The sequence below is a fragment of the Lagopus muta genome, chromosome 14, assembly GCF_023343835.1.
Source record: "Lagopus muta isolate bLagMut1 chromosome 14, bLagMut1 primary, whole genome shotgun sequence".
In the NCBI taxonomy this organism is placed as follows: domain Eukaryota; kingdom Metazoa; phylum Chordata; class Aves; order Galliformes; family Phasianidae; genus Lagopus; species Lagopus muta.
Window position 1 is genome coordinate 17249025 of NC_064446.1, and position 23036 is coordinate 17272060.

The 23036-nt window shown below is 50.9% G+C and overlaps 1 protein-coding gene across 3 annotated transcripts in view; it reads left to right on the plus strand.

Annotated features, from left to right (window-relative positions):
* Positions 1 to 19663, plus strand: part of KCTD16 (potassium channel tetramerization domain containing 16) — a 42700-nt gene extending 23037 nt beyond the window's left edge. For all 3 annotated transcript variants that reach the window (XM_048960910.1, XM_048960909.1, XM_048960908.1), the window contains one exon: positions 13688 to 19663. In XM_048960910.1, coding sequence (XP_048816867.1) covers positions 13688 to 14139 — 452 coding nt within the window. In that variant the 3' untranslated portion in view covers positions 14140 to 19663. The remainder of the gene's footprint in view (positions 1 to 13687) is intronic.
* Positions 19664 to 23036: the final 3373 nt, after the last annotated feature.

The following is a 23036-nucleotide window of genomic DNA, read 5'->3' on the forward strand; positions in this document are numbered from 1 at the left end:
CACCACTGGAGCGTGCTTGGCAGTGTGTTCTCTAACAAACAGGAAACAAAAAAAAAAAAAGCAGCTCGTAATAACTATGATTTAATTAACCCGGATGTGTCCAGTTAAGCAGACCTTCAGTGCTCTACTCAGAGCACACTCAATCTTAGTGTATGTTTGTCAGAAGTTTCTTGTTACATTTATTCATGCTACCTTGGGATTTTTATGAATTCCCATTAACCAGCTGTAATTAAATCGTGACGAGGTGTAGCTTTCATCTCTACAAAATACCTAGATTTGGGGGGCACGTGAGGGCTGTGCTCCAAGCGAACGCCTTCTGCTGGGGTGTGCATTGCTCTGGCACAAGCAGTGGAGCACTTGTGTCTATCCTCCTAAGCTGCCACAGTTCGTAGCCCAGGCTGGTAAAGTAGACATGAGACCTGGTTTGGTAGATCTCACAGGGCCCTAAAATGTGGCAGCTTTCATTAGGTACAATTAACAGCAGCTGCTGGCCTCCAGCAGGCTCCTTGCTTACAGCCCTGCACGGTGCAATGCCTGCAGCCATGCTCCCTCCATCCTGAAAGCAGTCAGAGACCAAAGTAGGACACTTTGCCTTTTTGACATTGGTTTTGTTATGACCACATCAAGTGTAGTTTCTATTACAGAAGGTGAAAAATTCTGAGAACAGTTTTAGCCTTGTCTGTTTAAAAATAAGTGAATAAGGCAGCATCTGATGTAAGCAAAAATCTCCACAGTTAATGCAGAAAGGTCTTCTGCTATTTAAACAAGAAATGCATTTTTGTTTAAATAAAGGAGAGAACAGACTATTTATTACTGTTCAGAAATCTGGATGGCATTAGCAGCTGTGTAAATTAGTTTAACTTAATTGACTTCAGCAGAAATAAACTGGCTCATCTCTGCCGAGAGCTTGGTTACATGGGACTTAATTGATTTTTGAGCTGATATTTTTATTAGTAGTGATGTTTAGGGTTCAAACAGTGCCCATCAACACAACAGCCTTTCGAGGCAAATGCACTTACTGTATTTGTATAAATTGAGATTGATAGATAAAAGCCCAGCTATGAGGACTGCAAGCAGCCCACAGAGAAGTGAGGAGTCTCTTTTCCAGAGAGATTCAAACCCACCTGAATGCTTTCCTGTGCAACTTGCTGCAGGAAGCTGCTGTGGGGGGCTTCTCCTTCAGCCCAAGGGCCCTGCAGTGGGTCTTTGCCTGTGGGTTCTGCCCCCCCAGCAGGGCTGCTGAGCATCCCTGGGCATCACCTCACCCCCATTGGGTCCTGCTGCAGTCAGTGCGAGTCAGGGCTAGGAAGGACGAAAACAAACAGAGGAACTTTTATCACATCAGTGCTCACTGACTGTATTTATTCTTAAACTGTAAATTGAGTGGCATGCATAGAATGCTGTCTCTGGCAGCAGAACGATGGTCTTTGAGTAATTGCATTATGTACTTCTGTGCTTCCTCGATAAGATGCAATTTGCAGGAGGTGACAGGGAGTTGGTAATCCCAGCACCTTGGAGGGGAGGGGATGGTTCTGATGGAGGGCTTTGGGCTGACCTTGGGGGGAGAAAGCCAGGGGAATTGCTATGTGCAGCTTAATAGGGGGGACCCTTGCAGTTAACAGCTAGTACCAAAACAGGGCGTGTTGCTTTTCCTCCCAGTCTGCCCTTTGCAGGTAGGCAGCTCGAGATCCTGCAGCTTTGGCTTTTCCCTTACGTTCGGGATCTTGATAGTGCCATGCAGGAATGACAAAGCCAGGCACACACAGGTGGATGTGGGATGTTGTTTTCCCTTTTATCGTTACTGTATTAAATGCTGCTACTTTAGAAACAAACATGTGCAATAATTTGGTTGAGAGCCAAGAACAGCATCTGCATTTGCATTCTGTGAATTAGAAAGCAATCTGTTGCTGGAGAGAAGCTTCTTGTTTGCTGGAGCTCAGTGTGCTCTGAGGTATTTTATGAAATAGTGCCTGAAGCTTTTCTTCCCCTATGCCTCGGAGAACAGTGGTTATTCAGGCACTCTGACAGGAGCAGCCCGTAGCTGCTGGTGCTGCTTGCCCTATCTCACTTTGCAGAAACATCTGTCCTGAGATGCACTGGGGAAAACCAAGCCTTGAATGAAGCATTTATTAGTACAGTGTAGCAATGGGACAGATCAATACAATGGGAAAGGCATTATTACAAAGATGTGATGACAAAGGGCTGGCATAATAGAGAGGTTCTATAAAGGAAGAAGATTGCTTACCTGCATTAGAAGATTCCAGGCTCACAGAGGAAAGCCCCACCAAAGAGGGATCTCCAACCAGAGATCCTTCCCTGCTGGCAGCCAGCCCTTAAATGAGGTCTAAGAGAGGAGCAGCCAGGCTCCATCCCTTCCTGTCCCACAGGTAAATTGCTGCAGCTGTGCTCCCAGGGCTGCCCGGTCCTTTCCCAGGTGCTCCATCAGTGGTTCAGGCCATGACTCAGCAGCTCCCATACAACACAGCAACAGAAATTGAAGTTGTTCTGGGTGTGAGGTGTTTGCAGTGAAAGCTTTAAGTACATCTGCAGTGGTCTGTAGGAGAAATCACATTGTGACACCTGCATGCACCCCCAGGCGTGGGGACAGCAGGCAGTGGGCAAGTCTGGGGCACCCGCAGCTCTGGGCAGCAGTGCCAGGTCCTCATCGGCCTCTTCCTGGCATCTGGCCTTAATCTCTGCTTTTGGTTTATAACTGTTTCCCCCTGTCCTATTGCCTGTGTAAGAAGTCGCTCTCCTGCTGTTCATCAGTTCAGGCACCAAAGGCCACATTGAAGCCTCCCCAGAGCCTCCTCTTTTCCATGCAGAACATCCCCAGCCTCCTCAGCCTTCCTCCCTGCACCTCCTCAGGTGCTGCAGCCTCTGAGTACCCCCTTGCCCTCCCCTGGACCCACTCCGATGGCTCCGTGTCCTTCTTGTGCTGGGGCCCCAGACCTGGATGCAGTGCATGTTCTTTGTGAAATGCAAACAGGTGTCTGAACCTGTAAATGGTGCTGTCATGGTGGGTTTTGTGGTCTGTACTGGATAATGCTTTCCCCAGAAACCTGCAAACAGTCAGCATTTTTAACTTGCAGGAATTGAAAAAGAGATTTTTCTCCATTTCAGATGAAACTTTGAAAGAGCATTGTGGAACAAACCCTGGGGCTCTGCATCTGACCACACGCTCAGCCCAGCAGCAGTGAGTGCAGAGCCTTTGGGTCCTGGCCTGGCTCCAGGCACTTGGGGTCCCACCCTGTGCTGGGCTTCCTGTTCCATGAGCAGGTCCTGGTTTCATTGCTTTTTTTCATCGGCATCCCTGGAGGTTTTGTTTACTTCAGTGCTTTCCTTGCTAACTGTGCCAAGGCGTTTAGCTGAACCCTTGTCACGTTGCTTGAGCTAAAATTGAGATGCAAATGCACAGCAGCTCTTCCCATTATTTTTTTTTTTTTTTTAGATGTAGAGAGCAGGGATTGGGGACGATAAATCGCTGTAGTTCCCTTCAAGCACATGCTGCTGAGAAACAAACACTAAAACATCAAAATAACACTTTCTCTCCCTCTTCACTCTTTTTAAAGCAAGAATATAATTACAGTGCACAGATCTCACAAGGACACAGATCAAAGCAATTAAGGAATGGCTCTCGGCACTGTGCACAGTGGAAGCACCCAGCACTGCTGGGGCCGGGCCATGGCTGCACCAGCACTGCAGGGCCCTGCACCACAGGGAGCTGGGGGCACTGCCTGCTGCCACTGGCACCTGCTGCAGCCTTGTAACTGCAGGACAGCTGGGAAGGATGGATCTCTGCTTGCATGGCCTCAATCTAATGTTTTACTGTGGAAAACCATCATTCCTGAATGGCACTCTTTGGGATTGGTGCTTTGTCCCAGGCTGCAGCAGAAAAGCCCTCACTCTGTGCTGTGGATGCAATTTGATTGCAAAAAAAAAAAAAAAAAAAAGCAGCTTTAAAACCAAAGTTTTTTTTCTGAACAAGAATATTAATTAAAATATGTAATTGTAGAGTTCCATAGAAAGTAGTGATGGGATGCACAATTGTCACTCAGATTCCACTTAATCAAGAAAGGAGCCAATAAAACAACACAGTAATCATAGAGGTGCAGACTGGAGGACATACGACTCTCAAGGACCAAATGTCATTGGCTGCCACTCCATCTTACACAAAGCAGCTGTTTGTGTCTTTTAAAACATGTCTAAAATAGGAAAACCACGAATCCTTCCTAAATCTGAGCAATGCGGAAAGGGCGCAATTTGTGTGCCGTGATTGCATGGAGGCTTAGGAGGGGATTTGAGCTCCTATCTGGGCACCTGCAAAGCTTGAATTCCTGCCATCGCTGCTGGTTGGCTGAAATAAAACATGCCTGCCAGAGAGCTTGGCTGTGCACAACTTCACCTTAGCTATTTTCAGCTATCCTCTGTCTGATTTAATCACAAATCTCTTCAATGGTGCTGGAAATTGTTCTTCAGCAGCGTGCCCATAACACCACTGTTATCGTAAAGGACTTTTTCGTCACATCCAATCTAAATGTCCTGTTACAGCTTGAAACCATTTTCCTTTGTCCCATCACTCAGACCCTCCCCTAAAGAGTCTGTATAACCAAGATGTTATAATCACAATATAATTGTGTATAATCAATAGATATCAAGATGCTATAATTGCAATATAATCAAAAGAGTAAGGCAAAGCAAACAAGGATCACAAAAGAGAATAAGTAGAAGAGCTTACCCTTGGGTTGAGCTCACCAGAAGACACCAAAAGAGGGGATCTCCAGAAGAGATCCTTCCCCTCTGGTAGCCAGCTCTTAAATAGGTCCAGGAGGAGTGGAGCCTGGCTCCACCCCTTTCGGCAGCACAGGAGAATTGCCTTCACCTGTGCTCCTCTGGCTGACTCATGGCTCACCTCAGGTGATTAATCAGAGGTTCAGGCCGTGACTCAGCAGTTCCCATACAAGAGTCTGTCCCCTTCCTTCCTCCAGCCTCAGGGAGAGCAGAACCTCCTTTTCATGCTACCAATGTGAGGTGGCTTTGCTCTAATCAGCACTCGCTGGCTGAGCACTGTATCCTATTGCCCCCCTGGCTCAGCCCGTGCAGGGCTCGGTACCCAGCTGCTGAATGCCAGCCCCCACAGCAATCCGCACTGCCAGGTAATGGGGAAGCAGAGCTATGTGCTGTTACCATAATTTCAGGTGCCAAATATTTTACTGTTCATTTGAACTCAAGGCTTTCCTTAATGCTATGTAGGGCTTTGAAGTTAAATAGCAGTTTCATCAGTTGCATGATAAATCGCTTCGCAGAATTTCCCAGGGGACCTAAAATGAAGTTTGTATTTTCCTACCAGAACACAGGCCTCATTGCTGTGATGGGGGGGAGCTCAGGGACCTCTTATACTTCCCCACATTCCAGCTTCCCATGCCAGCACTTCCAGGGCTGCTGTGGGCTGTTGCTGCTTGTCAGTCCTGATTTTAATGTCTGAATGATGCAGTGCTGGCACAGGCTGGGAACGCTTCCCAGGAGCTTTGCCCTGAGGAGAGCCCTCTGCTCTGAGCCCCAGTTGGACCTCCAGCTCTCTCCTCAGCAATCTTTGGGATGGTTTTAGCAGCACATTCAACCTGGGAGAAAGCTCTTGCCCCAAGACAACATCCCAGCGCTGCCAGCAGGCTCATAATGGAGAAATAAAATGGAACAAGCAAAATGCTGCTGTGAGCCTTGCGGTGCCGTGGGGTGCAGGAGAGGGGGGGCGGCTCTGCTGGGCTCCTTGTGCTGGGAACAGCTCTGGGTGTGGGGCTGCCAGGGTGAGTGCAGTGCCTGTGTGGGACAGGGGGGTGAGCAGCACCTGGCACAGAGCTGGGGGAGAGGGGCCCCAAGAGGTGGGTGCACTCCCAGTGCTGGGTTTGACTCTTACAGTAAACATCCTGAAATAAGGATATTGGAAAACACGTTAGACCAATAACCGTATCATAAATATGGATTTGCACTAAGGTGGATGGATATATCTGCTGAAGTATTTCTTTAAACAAATAAATTCACAGCCTAAATTATTCAATGATTAATATTTGAGCAGTTGCAATGTACGCAGAGTTACCTTAATGTGTTTGTAGGCCAAAAGCGGCTCCGTAACACATCGTTTGTGCACTACTTTTTACTGCAGTTAAATATTAAGGAGCTGTCGGTCATGTGCGCTGGGGCCCCATCAATCATTTTGACTCTGTAAAGGGGCTCTGAAGCAGAAGTAAATTACTTTGGTGCTTATTTTATGGCTTTCGGATGCAGTGAGAGAGCTGTGAGAAGGCAGAGCGTGTGTGAGCTCCTGGCTGGCAGCGCTCCGTTCCTTTTGCTGCCTTGCCATGCTGCCTTACTGGTGGGTGGCACTCTGCCATGAGCCAGCACTGTGCCCTCACAGCTCAGACAGCCAGCTGTGTCCTGGGCTGCAGCAATAGATGAGGGGTTGGAACTAGCTGGTCTTTGAGATCCCTTCCAACCCAAGCCGTTCTGTGACACTTTGACTCTCTAAGCAGAGCCTGGAGGCACAGCCCCGCTCTGACCTGCTCTGGGCGGCACAGTGCTGCTGCAGACCCGCGGCTGGGCTGTCCCTGCAGCGCTGCCATCCAGAGTTGTGTTCTTCCCCAGCTCAGCCTGCCTTGAGATGGGCTCTGCTGGCTTCCAGGCAGAGAAGAAGTGCAGTGACTTCTGAGGAAGCAGTGTGTGCATGCCGTGCTGCAGCTGAGCCCTGTGCTCCTCTGAGGTCCTTCAGTCAGCAGCAGTGCTCACATTATTCTCACAAGCATAGGATCAGGCCGTGATGGAGCTGAGAGCTCCATTTCCAACATTTCCTCTGGGTCAAAGGACACTTAGTCCCATTTTTCCGTGTTTGATGCTTTCCACATTATGGCCTGTAGAAAGTCCTTCTGGTGTTATTATTTTGAATACATCTGTAATGCTCTGAGATTTCTTGTGAGAACATTTTTCATCTGCAGAGATGCTGGGTTTATAATCGCTGAGATTTTCTACTTTCTTATGAAGGAGTTATATGAGATTTAATAATGCAGATAGCAGCAGGCACTCCTTAAATGACACTAACACCCTATAGAGTTCAATAGGAGCCGCTAAACAATCCCTAAAGAGCTTTTTCATCCTCCACTAGAAACACATTGAAGAAAATTTCTAATAATCTATTTGATTCTGCAGCAAAAGAACAAAAATAACCCTATTTTCTCCTGCAAATGCAGAGCAGAGGCTGGATATAGAAGCAGGGCTTCGCTGTGCCACGGGGCACGGTGACCTGCTCAGCACTGTACTGGCCCACGGAGTGCCCTTGTTGGAGTGCAGGGTGTGGGTGCCTGCAGCAGCCTGGTGCTTCTGCTGGCAACGCTGTGAGCAAAGTGCTGGGCTGTTCCAAGCTGTGTCTGGAGGGCATCCCGCTGCATGCATTCATTTAATGCGAAAGTGCCTTGCTCTAGATGCTAAAATGGATAAACCACGCCATTCATTTCCTAAAGTTCAATTCTCCACTTATAGGACAGTAAATAAACCAAGCTAACCCACAGCAAGATTAAACTGCGAGATACAGGGTTTAAGGCAAAACCCACAGTGGCTGGGAACGCTTCTCTCATATAAACCACATTTATCTCTACAGAGCAGAAGGCTGTTTTATGAGGTTCAGACAGGAAAAAAAAAATATAAAAGCTTCCAGAGAGAGTGCCTTGAATAGCTCATAAAAACCAAGTGTGCCCCTCTGGACAGGGCTCTCCCATCCTCCAGAAGTACAGTATCAGCTCCGGGTGCTGAGGGCTCCACTCCCCACTTTATTCAGTGCAGCTGCCTCAGAGAGCTGCTTCTCAGAGCTGGGCTCCAGATAACTAATGAGCAGCAGCCCTGAAAGGGCCACCTCCATGTGCCCTGATGGCCATGTAGCACCATGTTAGCCAGGGCTGAGCAGTGCGGCCGTGGAGCAGTGGGGCCTTGGAGCAGTGGGGCCAGCTTGGGGTGGCAGCAGCAGGTGATCAGTTGCTGCTGTGCCAGAGCCATGCAGTGCCAGCCTGAGAATGCCATTTTTGAAAAATGGAGCTTGCTTCAGTGCTGTTGGAAATGCAGTGCACCAGCAAAGAACATGAGTTATGTATTGCACCTGCTGTGCTGTGCCATGCAGAGCTCTCTGTGATGCTGAGCACTCCACGGGTGGGGAGCACCCTGCAGACCCTGCTGGCAGCTCTGCACTCAGCTGTCCTCTTGCTGCACTGGTTCCTGGTGACCAGAAAAGCCATTTGGGGACACATCCTTGCGGCGCAGCACTGGCGCATGCGCAGCCGTGTAAATAGCACTGTGGACTTTGTTTTGTCTTCACATTCAGTGCCTAAAGGCAGCCTATAAGGAAAAGAAAGGGTGATTCTTTACACACAGGTAGTGATAGGACGAGGGGAAATGGCTTTGAACTGAAAGAAGGGAGATTTGGTCAGATGTTAGGAGGAAATTCTTCATTCAGAAGGCAGTCAGGCCCTGGCAGTGCTGCCCAGAGTTGGAGGTGCCCGAGGCCATGGATGGGGAGCACTGCAGCCTGAGCTGGGGGGCAGCCAGCCCATGCCAGAGGTGGGGCTGGGAGAGCTGTAAGGTCCCCTTTCAACCCAGCCATTTCATGATGGTTCTATGATATGATCCTATGATTCCATGGTTCATAGCACACCACTGAGCAAACCCATTGCTCACAGCCGTGCCATTCCTGCTGTGTCCTTCTGGATCCTGGTGGCTGCTGGGCCCTGTATGAGTGCTGCCATTGCCAACACATCATCCAAGTATGGGCTTATTTTGGTATTTTTTCTGTCCACAAAAGCAAAGAGAAATTCCTAATTTCTCTTTAGAATCTGCGATGCGTCTTCGGATAACCCTTTCCCATACTGTAATAAAAAAAAAATGGGCTCCTCTTCCCCTCCTGCCTTTAGCACCGTGCCACTGTTACTGCTCGGGTGTCCTTGGAGATGTTGGTCCAGCTGCCCAAAGAGATGTTGGTGCCATTTGGAAACCCAAAGAGGAGGCAGATATATTTGTTCAGTAACATCAGAGCTGCCACTTTGGAAAGCTTTGCAAGCAGAAATCCAACAAGTGACTGAGGTGCCCCGTCTCTGAAGGTTTGGAATCCACAGCTGCATATTTGGCCGTTTCTGCCCATGAAGCAGAGGGTTGCCAACAGGCAGACTGCTGGGCTGCTCTGCTCTCTGTCCCGAGAGCTCTCTGCACCGATGGCACCTGCAGGAGGTGAAGGGATCCACACAGATCATTCCACATTATGTTCAAAGTAATGACGAGTCTTAAAATAGCTCTCAATTAGCAATTGATTGCAATTAATTGGAACAACATAGATTGACATGATGCCTTCATATCTCTAGAGCATTTATCTGTTATGAGTCCTAATTTTTAAAAATTCAGAATCTGTGGCTCCCACATTATCATAACCATCTGTTGGCAATTTGCAGCATAAGTCTTCCAGAAGCAGGACGCCCGTGTGCTTTGTCTTTGCTAATTAAACAGGTTCTAGAAGGGGCTCAAGATCAAATGTAAATGGTGAAGGGCAGAACAAAGGAAAACATGGGAGTGAGTTTCCACCTGCATGTGTGCAAATGCATGTATTTATACGTGTGCATCTCTTGGTGTTTTGCAGCAGCTCAGGGCAGGCAGTGCCCGCAGTGGGGCCGTGGTGCCCTGTGGCACTGAGCTGGCTCTGAATGTTTGCATTATGCACTCAGGGAGTCTGGAGCAATGCTCGTGTGGGTAATTCTAAAATTAGGGCACTGAGAGGGATGTTGTTTCTGATTGGTTAGCCTGGATGGTTTTACCTCTGTTTTAATTAATGGAGGATTTTAACTCCTTTCTCAATAGATAGCAGGAGCACGTCGGCGCTGAATGTCTGAGGATTCCATCCACCTTCCACCTGCACTGCATTGCTGGGCTCTGAGCTGGGGGTCTGCATCCTGCTGGATGCTCCGCCTCCGTACCCTGCGGCAGGGCAGCCCCTGCTCCTTTATTCCAACTTCACTCTCCAGAACTCGAGTATAAATTTCAAGTAACAGGATTGTATTAAGATAAAATATTAAAACCATAGTAATAAAGATACAGAGCGGTCTTACACGGGTGGAGGCAGGGCTGGGTGTAAGGGAAGATGTTGTAATGGCAGCTGCTGGTTCCTGGTGCACCCAACTTAAACAAGGTGGAAATGTTTGAGAGAGGGCAGGAAGAGTAAATGCTATTGGTGGAAGAAAACTTCTGCACCATTTTTTCATTTCACTGTAATTCTCTTGGAGGAAGATTAATGCCACAGTCCTACTGGCCAGATATTGTTTCCACTTGCAGTATTTGGAAAGGAAAGGGACTGCATTTCAAGCACAGTGTTATAGGGAACAGGAGGTTTGGGTTGGATGTTAGGGGCAATGTTTTCTCCAAAAGATCAGCAGTGATCAGTGATCAAAAGTGATCAGCAGTGGCACAGCTGTACAGGGAGTGGGAGGTCACCATGCTGAGGCGTCCACAATGTGGGGATGTGCACAGGGGGATGTGGCTGGAGGGCATGGTGAGGTGGGCTGGGCTGGTGGTCTGAGGGGTCTGTTCCAACCTGAACGGTACTGTGCTTCCACGACCATGGGAGCACTGATAAATGGCAGCATGCTGGGAGGCTGATGTGTGTGCGCAGGCTGGGGCTGTGTCATCCTGCACATGGTTTGGCCCCACACAGGGACCTCAGCAAACGTTGCTGCTTTTGCACCACGTCAGAAAATGTATATGGTAAAAGCACATTACAGACAGAACTTCAAAAGCATTAAAATGGATTGGGAAGGAGCCAGGCATCTATGTGGAGAGCAGCTCAAAGCCCAGTGGTGAGTTTGGCAGTGAGCAGGATGTGAGGGAGAGAAGACAGCTCGGCCAGTGCCGGCCAGAGCGCAGATGAGCACATTCAGAGCAGTGCTGTCACTGCTGGGGCCTCCCCTGGTCTGTTTGTCTGACAGACCAAAATGCACATGAATCTGCCGTGCATCCATCCTGCTGCCAGTGCTGGTACCAGAGCCAATCACTGCATAGCATTTGTCGTTGTTCCTGAGCTTTACCTTGGTGATTTTATTTGGACAGAGGTATTTTCCACTGATCTGGCTAGCTTACCAACTCAGAACGTATTTATTAAAACACCGATTAGACCTCAGTCTCTCATCAATCACAACACCTTTAATTCATGCACGGATGCAGAACCCATTTGAGGCACTGTGCATGTGAGGATGAGTGATTTACATCAAATTGTCACTGGGCCACCATCACCTGTCTGAAGGCCTGGGCCATTCAGGCTTTATTTACCTGCCAAATAATGTGTGGTAGTTTCCAGTGCCTCAGCCCTGGAGCTGGGAGGGGAAGGAGTGGGATGTGAGGCACTGGGCTGAAATTCTATTGAGTGGCTTGGTGTCATGGTGGGGGTAGGCTGGAGTCTGGCCTTGGTGATCTTAGTAATCTGTGGCAGCTTCCTTCTGAAATATCACAACATTATGAGTTTTATAGATCTGAAACTAAAAAGAAAATTGACTGTACGTAGTGTGGTATTAAAACTAATATTATAAGATAGACGTCAAAAAGAAAGGAGGTGGTGAAGAGCTGAGTGCTTTCCCAGTGCAAATGTCATCAAAGTCACTGTCTGCTTTTGGAATACTGCAGCTCCAGGAGGCAGTGCCAGTGGCAAGGACTCACCCATGGAGAGCCCATCCTGTCAGCCCTGCTCACCGGGATTCGTGGGCTCAAGGCTGGCTCAGGGGCTCCTGCTCTTGCTGGGCCACGTGGAGATGTGGCCCTGGCACTGTGTGTTCACACCGCATTGCTGTGGGGTCCCTTGGGGACTGGTGGCACTCGCACCTGAATAATCGATGCTTTGGTGAGCTGGCACAAATTGTGCTTCTCGGAGCCCACACAGGTGGGCAGCAGATGCCCCGTGTGCTGCAGCCACGCTGTGGGGTGGCGTTGGAGCATGGCAGCACTTCAGAGCAGTATGGCTGTGCTGGGGGACAGGAGCAGGAGGAGCACCATGGGGCCACGTGCCCCATGCTCAGGTTGCAAAATTCCAGCTCTGTGTCTGCCATGGGCTGTGTGGTGCTGGAATTGGTGTCTGTGCACCATTTCTAACAACAACAAAAATCAGCAGGAAACCCACACATTTTCACTGCTTTCAGTCTGAAGGCCCCGTGCACATCTCGGACCATGAGTGCTCCCTGTCCATGGGGTTGCTGCATGCAGCAGCTCAGGTTTCCCATTCCCAGATCACAGTGCATTTGCTCTAAGAGGGAGAGAAGAGGCATGCGACAGATGCTTGTGTGTCACTTACACATCAGAGGCTTTGCTGCTGCTTCAGAACCTTCTAATAGTAATTATTCTTAAGGCAGTAGGAGAGAAATGTTCTAAGATCAGGGAGAGAGGCAGCAGAGCCGGGCTGGGATTAATGAGCCCCTTTTATCCCAGCATCACTGAGCAGGCAGGAGGTAATTACCGAAGTGCGCGATCACACCGGTGCAGTGTGCACATCTCTGCGAGGATGGGGGCTGCCGGGGGGCCAGCACTGCCCTGCACTGCCCTGTGCATGGGGCATCTGATGTGTGCCTCTGCTCAGGAGCACTGGGGGTGGCAGCGCTGCCCTGTGTGGGATGAGACGTGGGCACGGGGGCTGCATGGTGGAAGGTTCTGTGCCTCTGTCACTGCCAAGCAAATAATGAGAAATTTCAGTTTGGCCATTATTGACTTTCATCAGACAAGACAAAGAGCAGGTCTTGAAGCAAGCCTTGAATTCAGTTCAGGCACAGGGACACAGACTGGGAGACTCCTCCACTGTTGAGCAAGAAGCAGACAGGAGGAGGCTTTCAGCTGTTTGTTTCTTTCCCCATTTATACCCATGATGTGCATTGTGCTTGGGCTGCAAAAGGAATGGCCTGAGGGCAGAGTGCCCCAGAGCCGCGCTTTGCTTCCCAGACCTCCAATTTGATGATTCTGGGATTCTATTTAGGGACATGATTCAGAGGGTGTGACAGGGATGTGCTGGGGTTGGGCTTGGTGATCTTGGAGATTTTTTCCAGTCTTTATGGTTCTGTGATTCTGTGATGCCGAGTCGAGGCCTTTGGAGAGGGCTCTGTTTATCCTTCCTGCTGCGGGGTGGATGTCAGTGATGCAGCCTCCAATTCAGCATTATGGCTTTGATTTGTTACTTTCAGAAATAACAAGTAGTTCCGTTGGATCCAATGAAAGCATGAAGCTGCAGTGAGCACAGGCTGCAGTGACAGTGAGCAGTGCCCTGGGCAGGCAGTGGCATTCCCTGCATGCTTTGTTCCCATCAGACCACCGCACTGTGCTAATGCTCTGTGCCACTGGACACCCATGTGGCTCCAGGCAGTGCATGCAAGGAGTGCAGTGAGCAGGACTGTGCACAGGGCCTCGGTCACTGCAGCCATCAGCCCCGGAAAATTCAGTTTTCATGGAGCTGCTTAACCACCTCCCTGCACCGTCAGCAAATCCGTTTCTGCTGAGCATCCCAAATGTGCCCAGGGCACGGGGCAGCGCCATCAGTGGGTGGCCATGGGAACTGTGGCACTGATGGCCCGAGGGCTCCGCTCCAGGGGAACCGTGGGCTCAGGGAGCTGCTGCAGGCTCTAACCACGCTCTCTCCCTCCAGGTGAGCCGTCCCGCTGGGCCTCGTCTCACTGCGACTGCTGCTGCAAGAATGGCAAAGGCGAGAAGGAGGGTGAGAGCGGCACGTCCTGCAACGAGCTGTCGACGTCCAGCTGTGACAGCCAGTCGGAGGGCAGCTCCCCACAGGAAACCGTCATCTGCGGCCCCGTCACGCGACAGCCCAACATCCAGACACTGGACCGCCCGGCCAAGAAGGGCCCCGTGCTGCTGCTGCAGCACTCCGAGAGCCGGCGCAAGAGCGACCTGCTGCGGACGCTCACCTCGGGCTCCCGCGAGTCCACCGCCGGCAAGAAGAAGGCAGTGAAGGAGAAGCTCTCCATCGAGGAGGAGCTGGAGAAGTGCATCCAGGATTTCCTCAAGATCAAAATCCCAGACAGGTTTCCAGAAAGAAAGCATCCCTGGCAGTCGGAACTGCTGCGGAAGTACCACCTATAGGTGGGATGATCCCCGTTGCTGTTACAGTGGGATCCGCAGTGATACGGAAATAATTCCCGATAGTAATTATGTGTTAGGTCACAAAAAAACAATCCATCTCTATAGAACTGCCTAATTTGCCTATCTCACCTTAATCATTTATAGTCGTAGGGTAATGATATTTTTCCAGTTGTGGAAGCACAATGACAAATGTTTTTCTTTGTCAACTCTGAGTCTTACACAAGCAGAGTACCTTAAGGGCACGCAGGGCCGGCAGTGCACGCTGCTTTGCTCTCTGGGGGTGTGCAGCTCCGTGCCTGGGGGCAGCAGGGCTTTTGGGAGCACTGTGCCAGGACAGCATTGCCTTCAGCGCCTGGGTGTGGGTGTGCATAGATATATATGTGTGTATATACATCTCCGTGTGTATATATGTGTATATATATCAGAATACATTGCTGGCAGATTGGCTCCCTCCTGATCACTGCAGTTTCTCAGGAAAGAGCACTGTCAGCTGCAGTGGATGGTCGGCTCTTTGCAGTCTCTGAGGGCTGCAGCAGAACCCCCTGGCTCTGTCTCTTTCTCCCTTCCCCTTTCTGAGGCACCATGAATGCATTTCCCCGCAGACAGGGACAGGGCTCTCTGTTGCTGTGTTCCATGTGGTTCTGGTGCTGTCTCTCCATTGTCCCTCGCCCCTGCTGTGCCCCCAGGCTGTGTGGGGGCCATGGGCTCAGCCCATGCTGGTGGCGGGGCAGGCACAGCAGGCTCCCATCTGGTATGGAAGCAAATGCTGGAGATGATCGGCCTGATGAGACGGGCTTAATGCTCTGACTGGAAGGGAATGGGTCTCTGGGTCAGCAGCTGTGTGCATTCCAGAGAACTGGAAGTGAACTGCATGGAGTGTCCTAGGGGCTGTTGTGGGTGCAGAGTGGCACCGCTGCAGGGGGAGAAATGAGCACTGAGGTGCTCAGAGAAATTATTCACTGTCAGACAGCACAGAAAGAGTGAAACATACAGATATGGGGCTGGCTGGAATGGGCAGCTTGTCTCAGACCTATGTAGCATCATCCAGGCTCCAGAGCTCCTGAGTTTGAGTCCGCTGTGGGAAATGATGTCAGTGTGCACAGATTATCTCTGCTGATCCTAAGGCGGTTTCAGTGAGGGGCTCCTCTGTGCTTGCAGGGCTCTGTTGTTCCCAAATTGGGGAGCTTTTGTTTTGCCAGGCGGATCATAAGGGCTGTGTGAACAGAGCATCATACCCATGGTGCAGCTGCAGGAGGGTATTGGTGAGGGTGAGCACAGACCTATGTGGACCAAATAATTTTTTCCCCCTATACTTTTCCCCTCTATTTTTCTCCTATATGCACCACAAAGATGCTTTACAGCGCTCCAGTGGACAGTCTGTGGGGTTTTAGTTCCAGCCTGGGAGCCGGTTTGTTCCTTTCTTCTCAAAGCTGTGTGCAGAGGGCAGTGCTGGGCTGCCTGGTGCCGGCAGGCACTGTGGTAGCTGGGACCCCCCCCGGCACCCCCCAAGTGCCCCCAGGCCCAGGAGGGAGCCCCTCCCCCCCCCCCCCTGCCCCACAGCACTGCTGCATGCGGTGTTCTGAGTCCCTGACGTGTCAGCCCCATGTGTACCATGGTACGAACTACTTGTCCAGTCCTATGGATAGATTATGCCCCCGCGGGGTTTTGTAGATTAATAGTAAAAGAACAACGATGACAACAACAACAACAACAACAAAAAAAAGCACTTTTAAATTATTTATATTACGAAAAGACATTCTTTATTTTTCTTGGCATCGATATCACTTAGCTACAAATCAGTTTGTAAGGACGCTATTGCAGATTTTAATCTATAGCAATGACCAAGCGCGGGATGCGGCTCTGGGGGCCGTGGTGGGGCGGTGGGGGCTGCGGGCTGTGCCTCCCGGCCCCGCTCCCCTCCCAGCCCAGGCCTCCCAGGGCACGCAGTGACTCCGCTGCGGCGGGGTCCATCTATTGCACATCGACGTAGGTTAAGTGGCACCCACCGAATTACCTCTTCTACTCTCCGACGTGGTTCACTTGTATATAAGTGTAATGTCAACTTGTTTACAGGTTACTTTGTGCTTAATTGTGGAAGAAAAAAACTAAAGTTTTAACGACAAAATGTAAAGGAACCGATGTGACTGGAAGGTGTTTAACAGTGAATGTGCTTAACGCAGTATAGACGTCATCGGTTGTGGTCTCACACGAATGCATGTATCTCCGTGTCGTCAGTCCCACCAGTGAGGTTATTGGCAATATTCTGCGGTCTGTGAATAGCAAATGCGCATACACTGCTGTGACTCTGACAAATATAACTCAGTTACTGTTTCTACTGTGGTATGTTAAAAAAAAAACAACAGCAACAACAAAGTAGCTTTTAGCCTGCTGTATTTCCCTGGGACAGATAGGGAGAGAGCATGGAACTGGGGGGAAATAGCAGTGCCTGAGCACAGCCTGGGGGCTGCTGGGGCTGCGTCCCTCTGGGGAGGTGCTGGGGGTCAGGGAGGGGGTGGTGCTGTGGCAGAGAGCTGAGCTCTGCCTTAGGAGCCCGATAAGCACAGTGTGGTGGTGCAGGAATGGTCCTGCATGGGGGGGTGTCAGCTGTGTGCTGGGGGGAGCGCAGCTCTCGGCGTTTTGTGTCAGGGCTGAGACCTGCAGCTGCTCAGCGCCGCTCTGTGCACACGCACTGTGAGTGTGCAGGCAGGGCTAAGTGAGTCGGTGCCCTTCACCCACCACATACACACACAGAAATGCACAACGGGTGCCCCCATGCCTCCTCGCCTGCTGTGATTCCACATTGCCCTGTGTGTACCAGGTCTCTGCAGAATGGGGATCACTCTCCCCCAACATTTTTTGTTTTGCCCCATTTGTACCCACAAGAAACTGAAGGCAGCACAGAGCAACGGTGAGCTGCAGCCCTCCTCCCTCCACCTTAAGAGATGGGAGCACCGCCACAGCTGCAGCTCATCTGGAGCAGCTGGTGCTGCATCGGGTTCACCTGATGGAGCATTCCAAAGAGCACCACGACGCAGCTCTCCTGTGTCCTGCGAGGCACCCTGTGAGGGGAAGGCTCTGTCACATTCATGGGTCGGGCAGCTGCTGGAGCTGGGAGCAGCCCTCTGCTGTACCCCCCTGCAGGGCCCTCCGGGTGGCAGCCGCTGGACGTGGGTTTCTGTTCATGCCCTCCCTGCACAGTTTCTCGGAGTCACTGCTCTGCACCAGCATGACTCCAATGGGGTTAGCAACGCTGGGACAGAAGAGCTTGAAGAGCAGCAGCTGAGCACCTGTATGCTGCTTGTTCCAGGAGAAGGGTTTTTAAATTACTGTTAGTCTTTTGTACTTGCCTGTTCCTCAGCAGAGCCCAGTCTGATGGCACCTCCTGCACCTGCACCTCCCACACTGCTGCATTTCCTACATCCTGCACTGCTGCACTTCCCATACTCCTGCACTGTTGCACCTCCTGCACCGCTGCACTCCTACACTGCTGCACCTGCACCTCCTGCACTGCTGCACCTCGTGCTACTGCACCTCTTGTATTGCTGTACTGCTGCACTGCCTGCACTGCTGCCTGGAGCAGCACTGAGGAGCACCGTGGGCTCATCTTCGGGGAGGTCTGTCCAGAACCTGGTGCTGCTGTGAAGTTCATTGGCTGTGCCACAGGGTCTGGGGCTGTGGGACTGTGTGCATGAGGAGCCACTCGGTGCTGCAGAACAAAGCCAATTAGCAGGGCTCCAGCTCCCTGATAATAATTCTTGGGAGAAGAGGAACTGTTCTGGAATACATTATTGTCTTCATTTCTTTTCATGTGCAAAGAAATAAAAAGCTTGCCCTTCACTGGCAGCTGGGATGAGGACAATCCAGTGGTAATGAGAAGCCCTACTCAGAGGCAGTTCTGCCCTCTGCCTCCCAGCTCACAGAAGGGTTTGGGGCTTCTGATCGCCTCCCACCTACCCTGATGCCCACATGTGCCAAGGGGCAGCAGCACAGAGCCCCACAGTGCTGGGGGCTGCGCTGCCTGGGGTACAGAGCAAGAGCCTCACACGGGATGGAAGTGAAGGAGCAGAGGCTGTTCAGACTGCAGTACCTGGATGATAATTACTGCAGACTTAATTACCTCCCATACACACTGCACAAAGTGCATGGGAGGTAGGAGTGGAGTCCTTTGATACCAGCTGGTGTCAGAAAATAATTTTAATCTGCCTTACAACTATATAATTAAAAGCACTTATATACAGACGTATCTGCACACGCACGTGTATCTCTTTCCTATGCTGATGGACCCACGGCCGTTCTGCCTGGTGGTGGCACTGACCCCCATGGCCGGAGCAGTGGGGCTGAGTTACTGCTGTGCCCCAACACAGAGCAGTGAGCAACAGCAGCGCCCAGAGGAGGAGGAGGAGGAAGAAGAAGAGGCTGAAGCTCCTCTGAGGGGGCGGGGAGATCTGTAAATACAGCAGGTTAAAGGCTGGCAGTGTGACTGCAGTCTGTATTTCAAGGAGATGTTTCCCATGTTTTGTAGTATCGTTTATTGGTAAATAAAAACCAACCAAAGACAAAGAGGCGTTGGGTGCTGTGTGTGACCCAGCCCAGGCCTGGACAGAGGGAGAGAATCCCCATGGTGTGCAGTGTGTGTCCTCCAAATGAGGGGAGGGAGAGCCTGGCTGCAATCCGGAGTCCTCCCCCAGCCCGTAGGGAAAGCTGTGCTGGCAGCAGCCGTGGGGTGGGAGGCAGAGGCAGCTCAGCTGCTGGGTGGTGGGAAGCAGAGGGCAGTGGGTTCGTAGCACACTGAGAAAGCTCCACAAAGCAACACCACTGTGCATAAAGCAGCCGCGGCCCAAAGAGAAGCTTGGGAGTAAAGGTTCCATTGGAGACGTGGTGGGAAGGGGCTGGATGTTGGACTTGATGATCTTAGAGGTCTTTTTCAATTTTAATGATTCCATGACTCTTAATACTGAAGTCCTTCAAATGGAATCCATGCACATGAAGCACCCCTTCCAATGCCAGCAGCTCTATGATTCCATGCAACCCCCTCAGGCCCTGTTTGCAGCTCAGCACCCACCAGTGCAGCTGGGATGGGCATCTCCTGGCCCAGCACTCGGGGTCAGGCAGCCCCAGGCACTGCAGGAGCGGGGCAGTCACCGCTACCCAGAGCTCTGCGCAGCACTGAGGCTCACCAGGCCAGAAAGCTTGAATATTCAGGAAGGAGCACAGCTCAGTGAGCAAGTGGGGCATTACTTCTGGTCTCTGTTTCTGCCTCGGGAACTGCCTGTGCATTTTCTGTTTATTAATGAGTGAATAAACTCATAAACAGCGTTATTTCCCCTCCATCAGCAGCAGGCAAGCTCTCTGCACCCAGCACCATGTCAGACTGCAGCTCCCAAGCACTACTGTATGGGCTCTGCCAATCACAGCCCCAATGCCCCCACAGTTTGGCAAGGAAGCAGCGCTGCTTCCTCTCACCGCCCCCCCCCCCCAGCAGGTGAGCACAGAGGCCTCGTGCAGGGAGTCCAGCCGGCGCCCTGTGCTCCGAGCACCGCAGACCCCTGCAGGCACCACGGGGAGCTGCCGCTGTACCGTGCTGGGGCCAAAAACCGAGCAGCACTGCGTGCCCCGCCCCCAGCGCACCCACGCTGGTGCTTAATCATAATAAAATAAAGATTTTGCTTTGATTTCTTCCATTAGGACAGCCACCCCCCTCTGAGCTTCGCCTACCAGCTGGTATCCAGGCTTTCAGAGGTTCCTGTGCTTTTAAAGTTAATGGAGTGCTTTGTTATGGCAGGACCTGGGTGCTGAACCCAGCTGCAATCAGGTAATTGATTCGCTCCTTCAGGTGGCTCCTATCAAATTCCCTCACATCTGCCAGTACGTGGTGTAGCTCTGGGTTCTTCTGTGGGGATCAGGGCTGCTGAGTGGCTGAGTTCTGCTGCTCTGTCCTCACTGCTGCCTGAGAGCTGCTCCTGCACTGCTCTGGGATGCCCACGTTCAGCTCTCTGTAAGTTCTGTGGTGCTGTTTCTCTCTCCGAGGCGATGTGCTGGGTGGGCTCCTCTCTGCTGCCCTCCCTCCTCCAAGCAGAGCCCATTGTCAGCCTGCAGCTGCATCTCAGCAGTGTTATAACTGATAATCTCCTCCAAGTTAAACCTTCAAAGGCATCCCAAGCCATGTGTTTAAATGATAGCAGAAAAAAATTCCCCTAACTCCTTAAAGTTAATGATCTTCATTTTCATTTCCACATATTTCTCTCCATATAATAGCCAGGTGCTAAATCTTCATGAGATTTTTATAGTTTCACTGAAGGAATATTTGCATAATTATTAGTGCATAATCTACTTTAATAGTCCCCTGATTTTACTATTAGAGCCAAGCGTGCGGTGTCAGCTCAGGGCCCTGGGCACACAGCTGCCTGCACACGCAGTGCTGTGCTGCTGGAGCAGCGCGTGCCAGCCCTGCTGTGCTGCTATGTGGGGCCACGGCTGGGCCATAGTGAGGGGAAAGGGAAGTGAGTGCCATGGGGCTGGATGTGCTACAGACACAGCCAGAGCAACGGCTGCCCCAGATGGATCCCGGGGGGGTCTGAGCCTTTGGAAGGGGGGAGATGCATGTGGTGGAAACCACGACCCTCCCTTGGAAGGATGGGGCCACTGGCTGTGTCTAATCATCATGGACGTGCAACCCTTTGGTCGAGAGCTGCTTATACCAACGAGTGCAGCTTGGCCGTTGATATTATCTGATTAATTAAGGGCAACCATTCTCCTTGGCAAGCTGGCAAGAGGAGACCTGCCTGGCTCGTCCTTAGATGACCACGTATGGACAAATGCAGGAAGGGTACTCCTCAAAGCAACCACAGAGGTCTCCTAAGAGCCTGCAAGCACAGACAGCCAGGAAGCAGCCAAAAGGGAAGGGAGCATCATGCTGCCCATCCCTGTGAAGTTGTCATGGTAGGTGTTCCTTCTGTGTTACACGGCTGGAATACATGGGAATTTAAAGTATGAACATAGAGGAGAGACCTGCATCGTTGTGATTGATGTGGGGAAACTTCCAGAGGCACCTGGGCCCAAACTCAGTGATATCTGCTGTGTGTGGGCACTGCTCAGTGCAGTGGGTGCCGTGCTCAGCAGCTCTGCGGGCAGCATGGAGCAGTGCGCGGTGCAGGAGGTGCTGTGGCAGCCACAAATAGACTGCAGCTCCTGCCTGCCCCTTTTGGAAGCTTCCCCACTGAGGCTGACGTGAGAGCACAGAGAAAGCATCTCCTAAAATAAGCACAGTGAGGTGGGGGTGCTGTGATGACAGCGATTGTATAGGGAGGAAACAGAACTTCTAAGGCAAGACACCAACCTTCTGATATCTTCCAGCCAGAGCACACTCTCTCATAAAATGTTATTTCCAGATATTTTTCAGATCATTCTCATAGAGTCTGGTAGATGTTCCTTTCCTTAGGGCTTGTCAAGGACAGAGGTGGTTGACGCTGTGCTCAGAAACAGACAGAAATGTTCAGCACAGCAGCTCCCCATTGGAGTGATGATGTAGAGCTAATCCAGACTGAACATTAGCTTTTAATATTTAAAATTCCAACAACAGCAATCCAGGTGTAAATCATAATAAATCATACCTCCTCACAAAAGCCAGAGCCAAGACTTTCTGATTCTTGACTTTCTGATTGGGGGTTGGAACTACATGATCCTTGGGGTCCCTTCCAACCCGGGTGATTCTGTGATCTGTGATTCATAAAAGCTGGAGAATAGATAATAAAAACATCTCAAAATATGCAGGTAACGGTGTGGTGAGATACAGTCTTGGGACAAATCATCTGTCTGCACTGCTTCTGACAGTGTTGATATCCACTTGTTGGTATCTTCAGTCAATAGAGTCGTGTTTAATGGATGCTCCCTGGGTTGCTCAGGCTGCCCCACATCCCCGCTGGGGGTCTTCAGCCACTGACTCCTGCAATGACCCATTAGGTGTGGCTCCAAGCAGGGATGGGGAGGTCTGGATTCATCATCTGATGGCGTGCTGCTCCACGCCTCTCAGTTATTTCAGAAGATGCTGTGTGACACCTACATGTGATGCTCTGTGGCCGTGCTGTGCCTCAGCTCTCCCATGGGCTCGGTAGGAACTGTACCAGCCGTGAGCACCTCTGTGTTGCTGACATCATCACCGTGCTGCTCTGAGACCCCATGTGGAACACCAGGTCTGCTCTTGCACGACAGCTGACAAACAGCATTCCCTGTTATCCTCCCGGCTTGATGCAGGCAACAACAGCAGAAGTCAGGGTTTTTTTTTAACGGGACCTGTCAGAATAACATGATAAAATGTTGCTGTCATCTCCCAAAATTGTGCCTACTGTAATCTTGAAGTTTTTTCAACAGTTTTGATGGTACCTTATTTCCATAATAGCAGATAAACAACCATGTAGCACAGGGCTATAATTTCATTGATTGTTCCTGGCAACCTTGTATGCTGTGACAGCTCCTGCAGCTCGAGTGATTTGTCACTTGGATCTCAAGATGATGCAGCCCTCCGTCTTACATGGGCCCATGCTTTATGCACAATCCACTGACATTTCCCTTCCCCAACACGAAGGCGACATGCTGCCTTGTTTCCCTGCTGCCTCATTTCCCTTCTGCCCCAGCAGTGCCCACTGCCCTCACTGCACCCGGAGTCCTCCTGGGGACTGCAGGGATGTGTGGGTGCAAAGTGGGAGCGCCGCCTCTGCCTGAGAGACAAACGGTCCTGTCCTCCTTTGTGAGCGGTGCAGCTGTAAGAAATTGGGAAATAACTTCGGGATAAATAGATTTATTGGTGCAATTTGGCTTTGCGTGGCTGGAATGCTGTGTTTGTAAAATATTTATCGTTTTCCTCTATGGTGATGGAATGAGAACCAGTTGCACAATGTGTG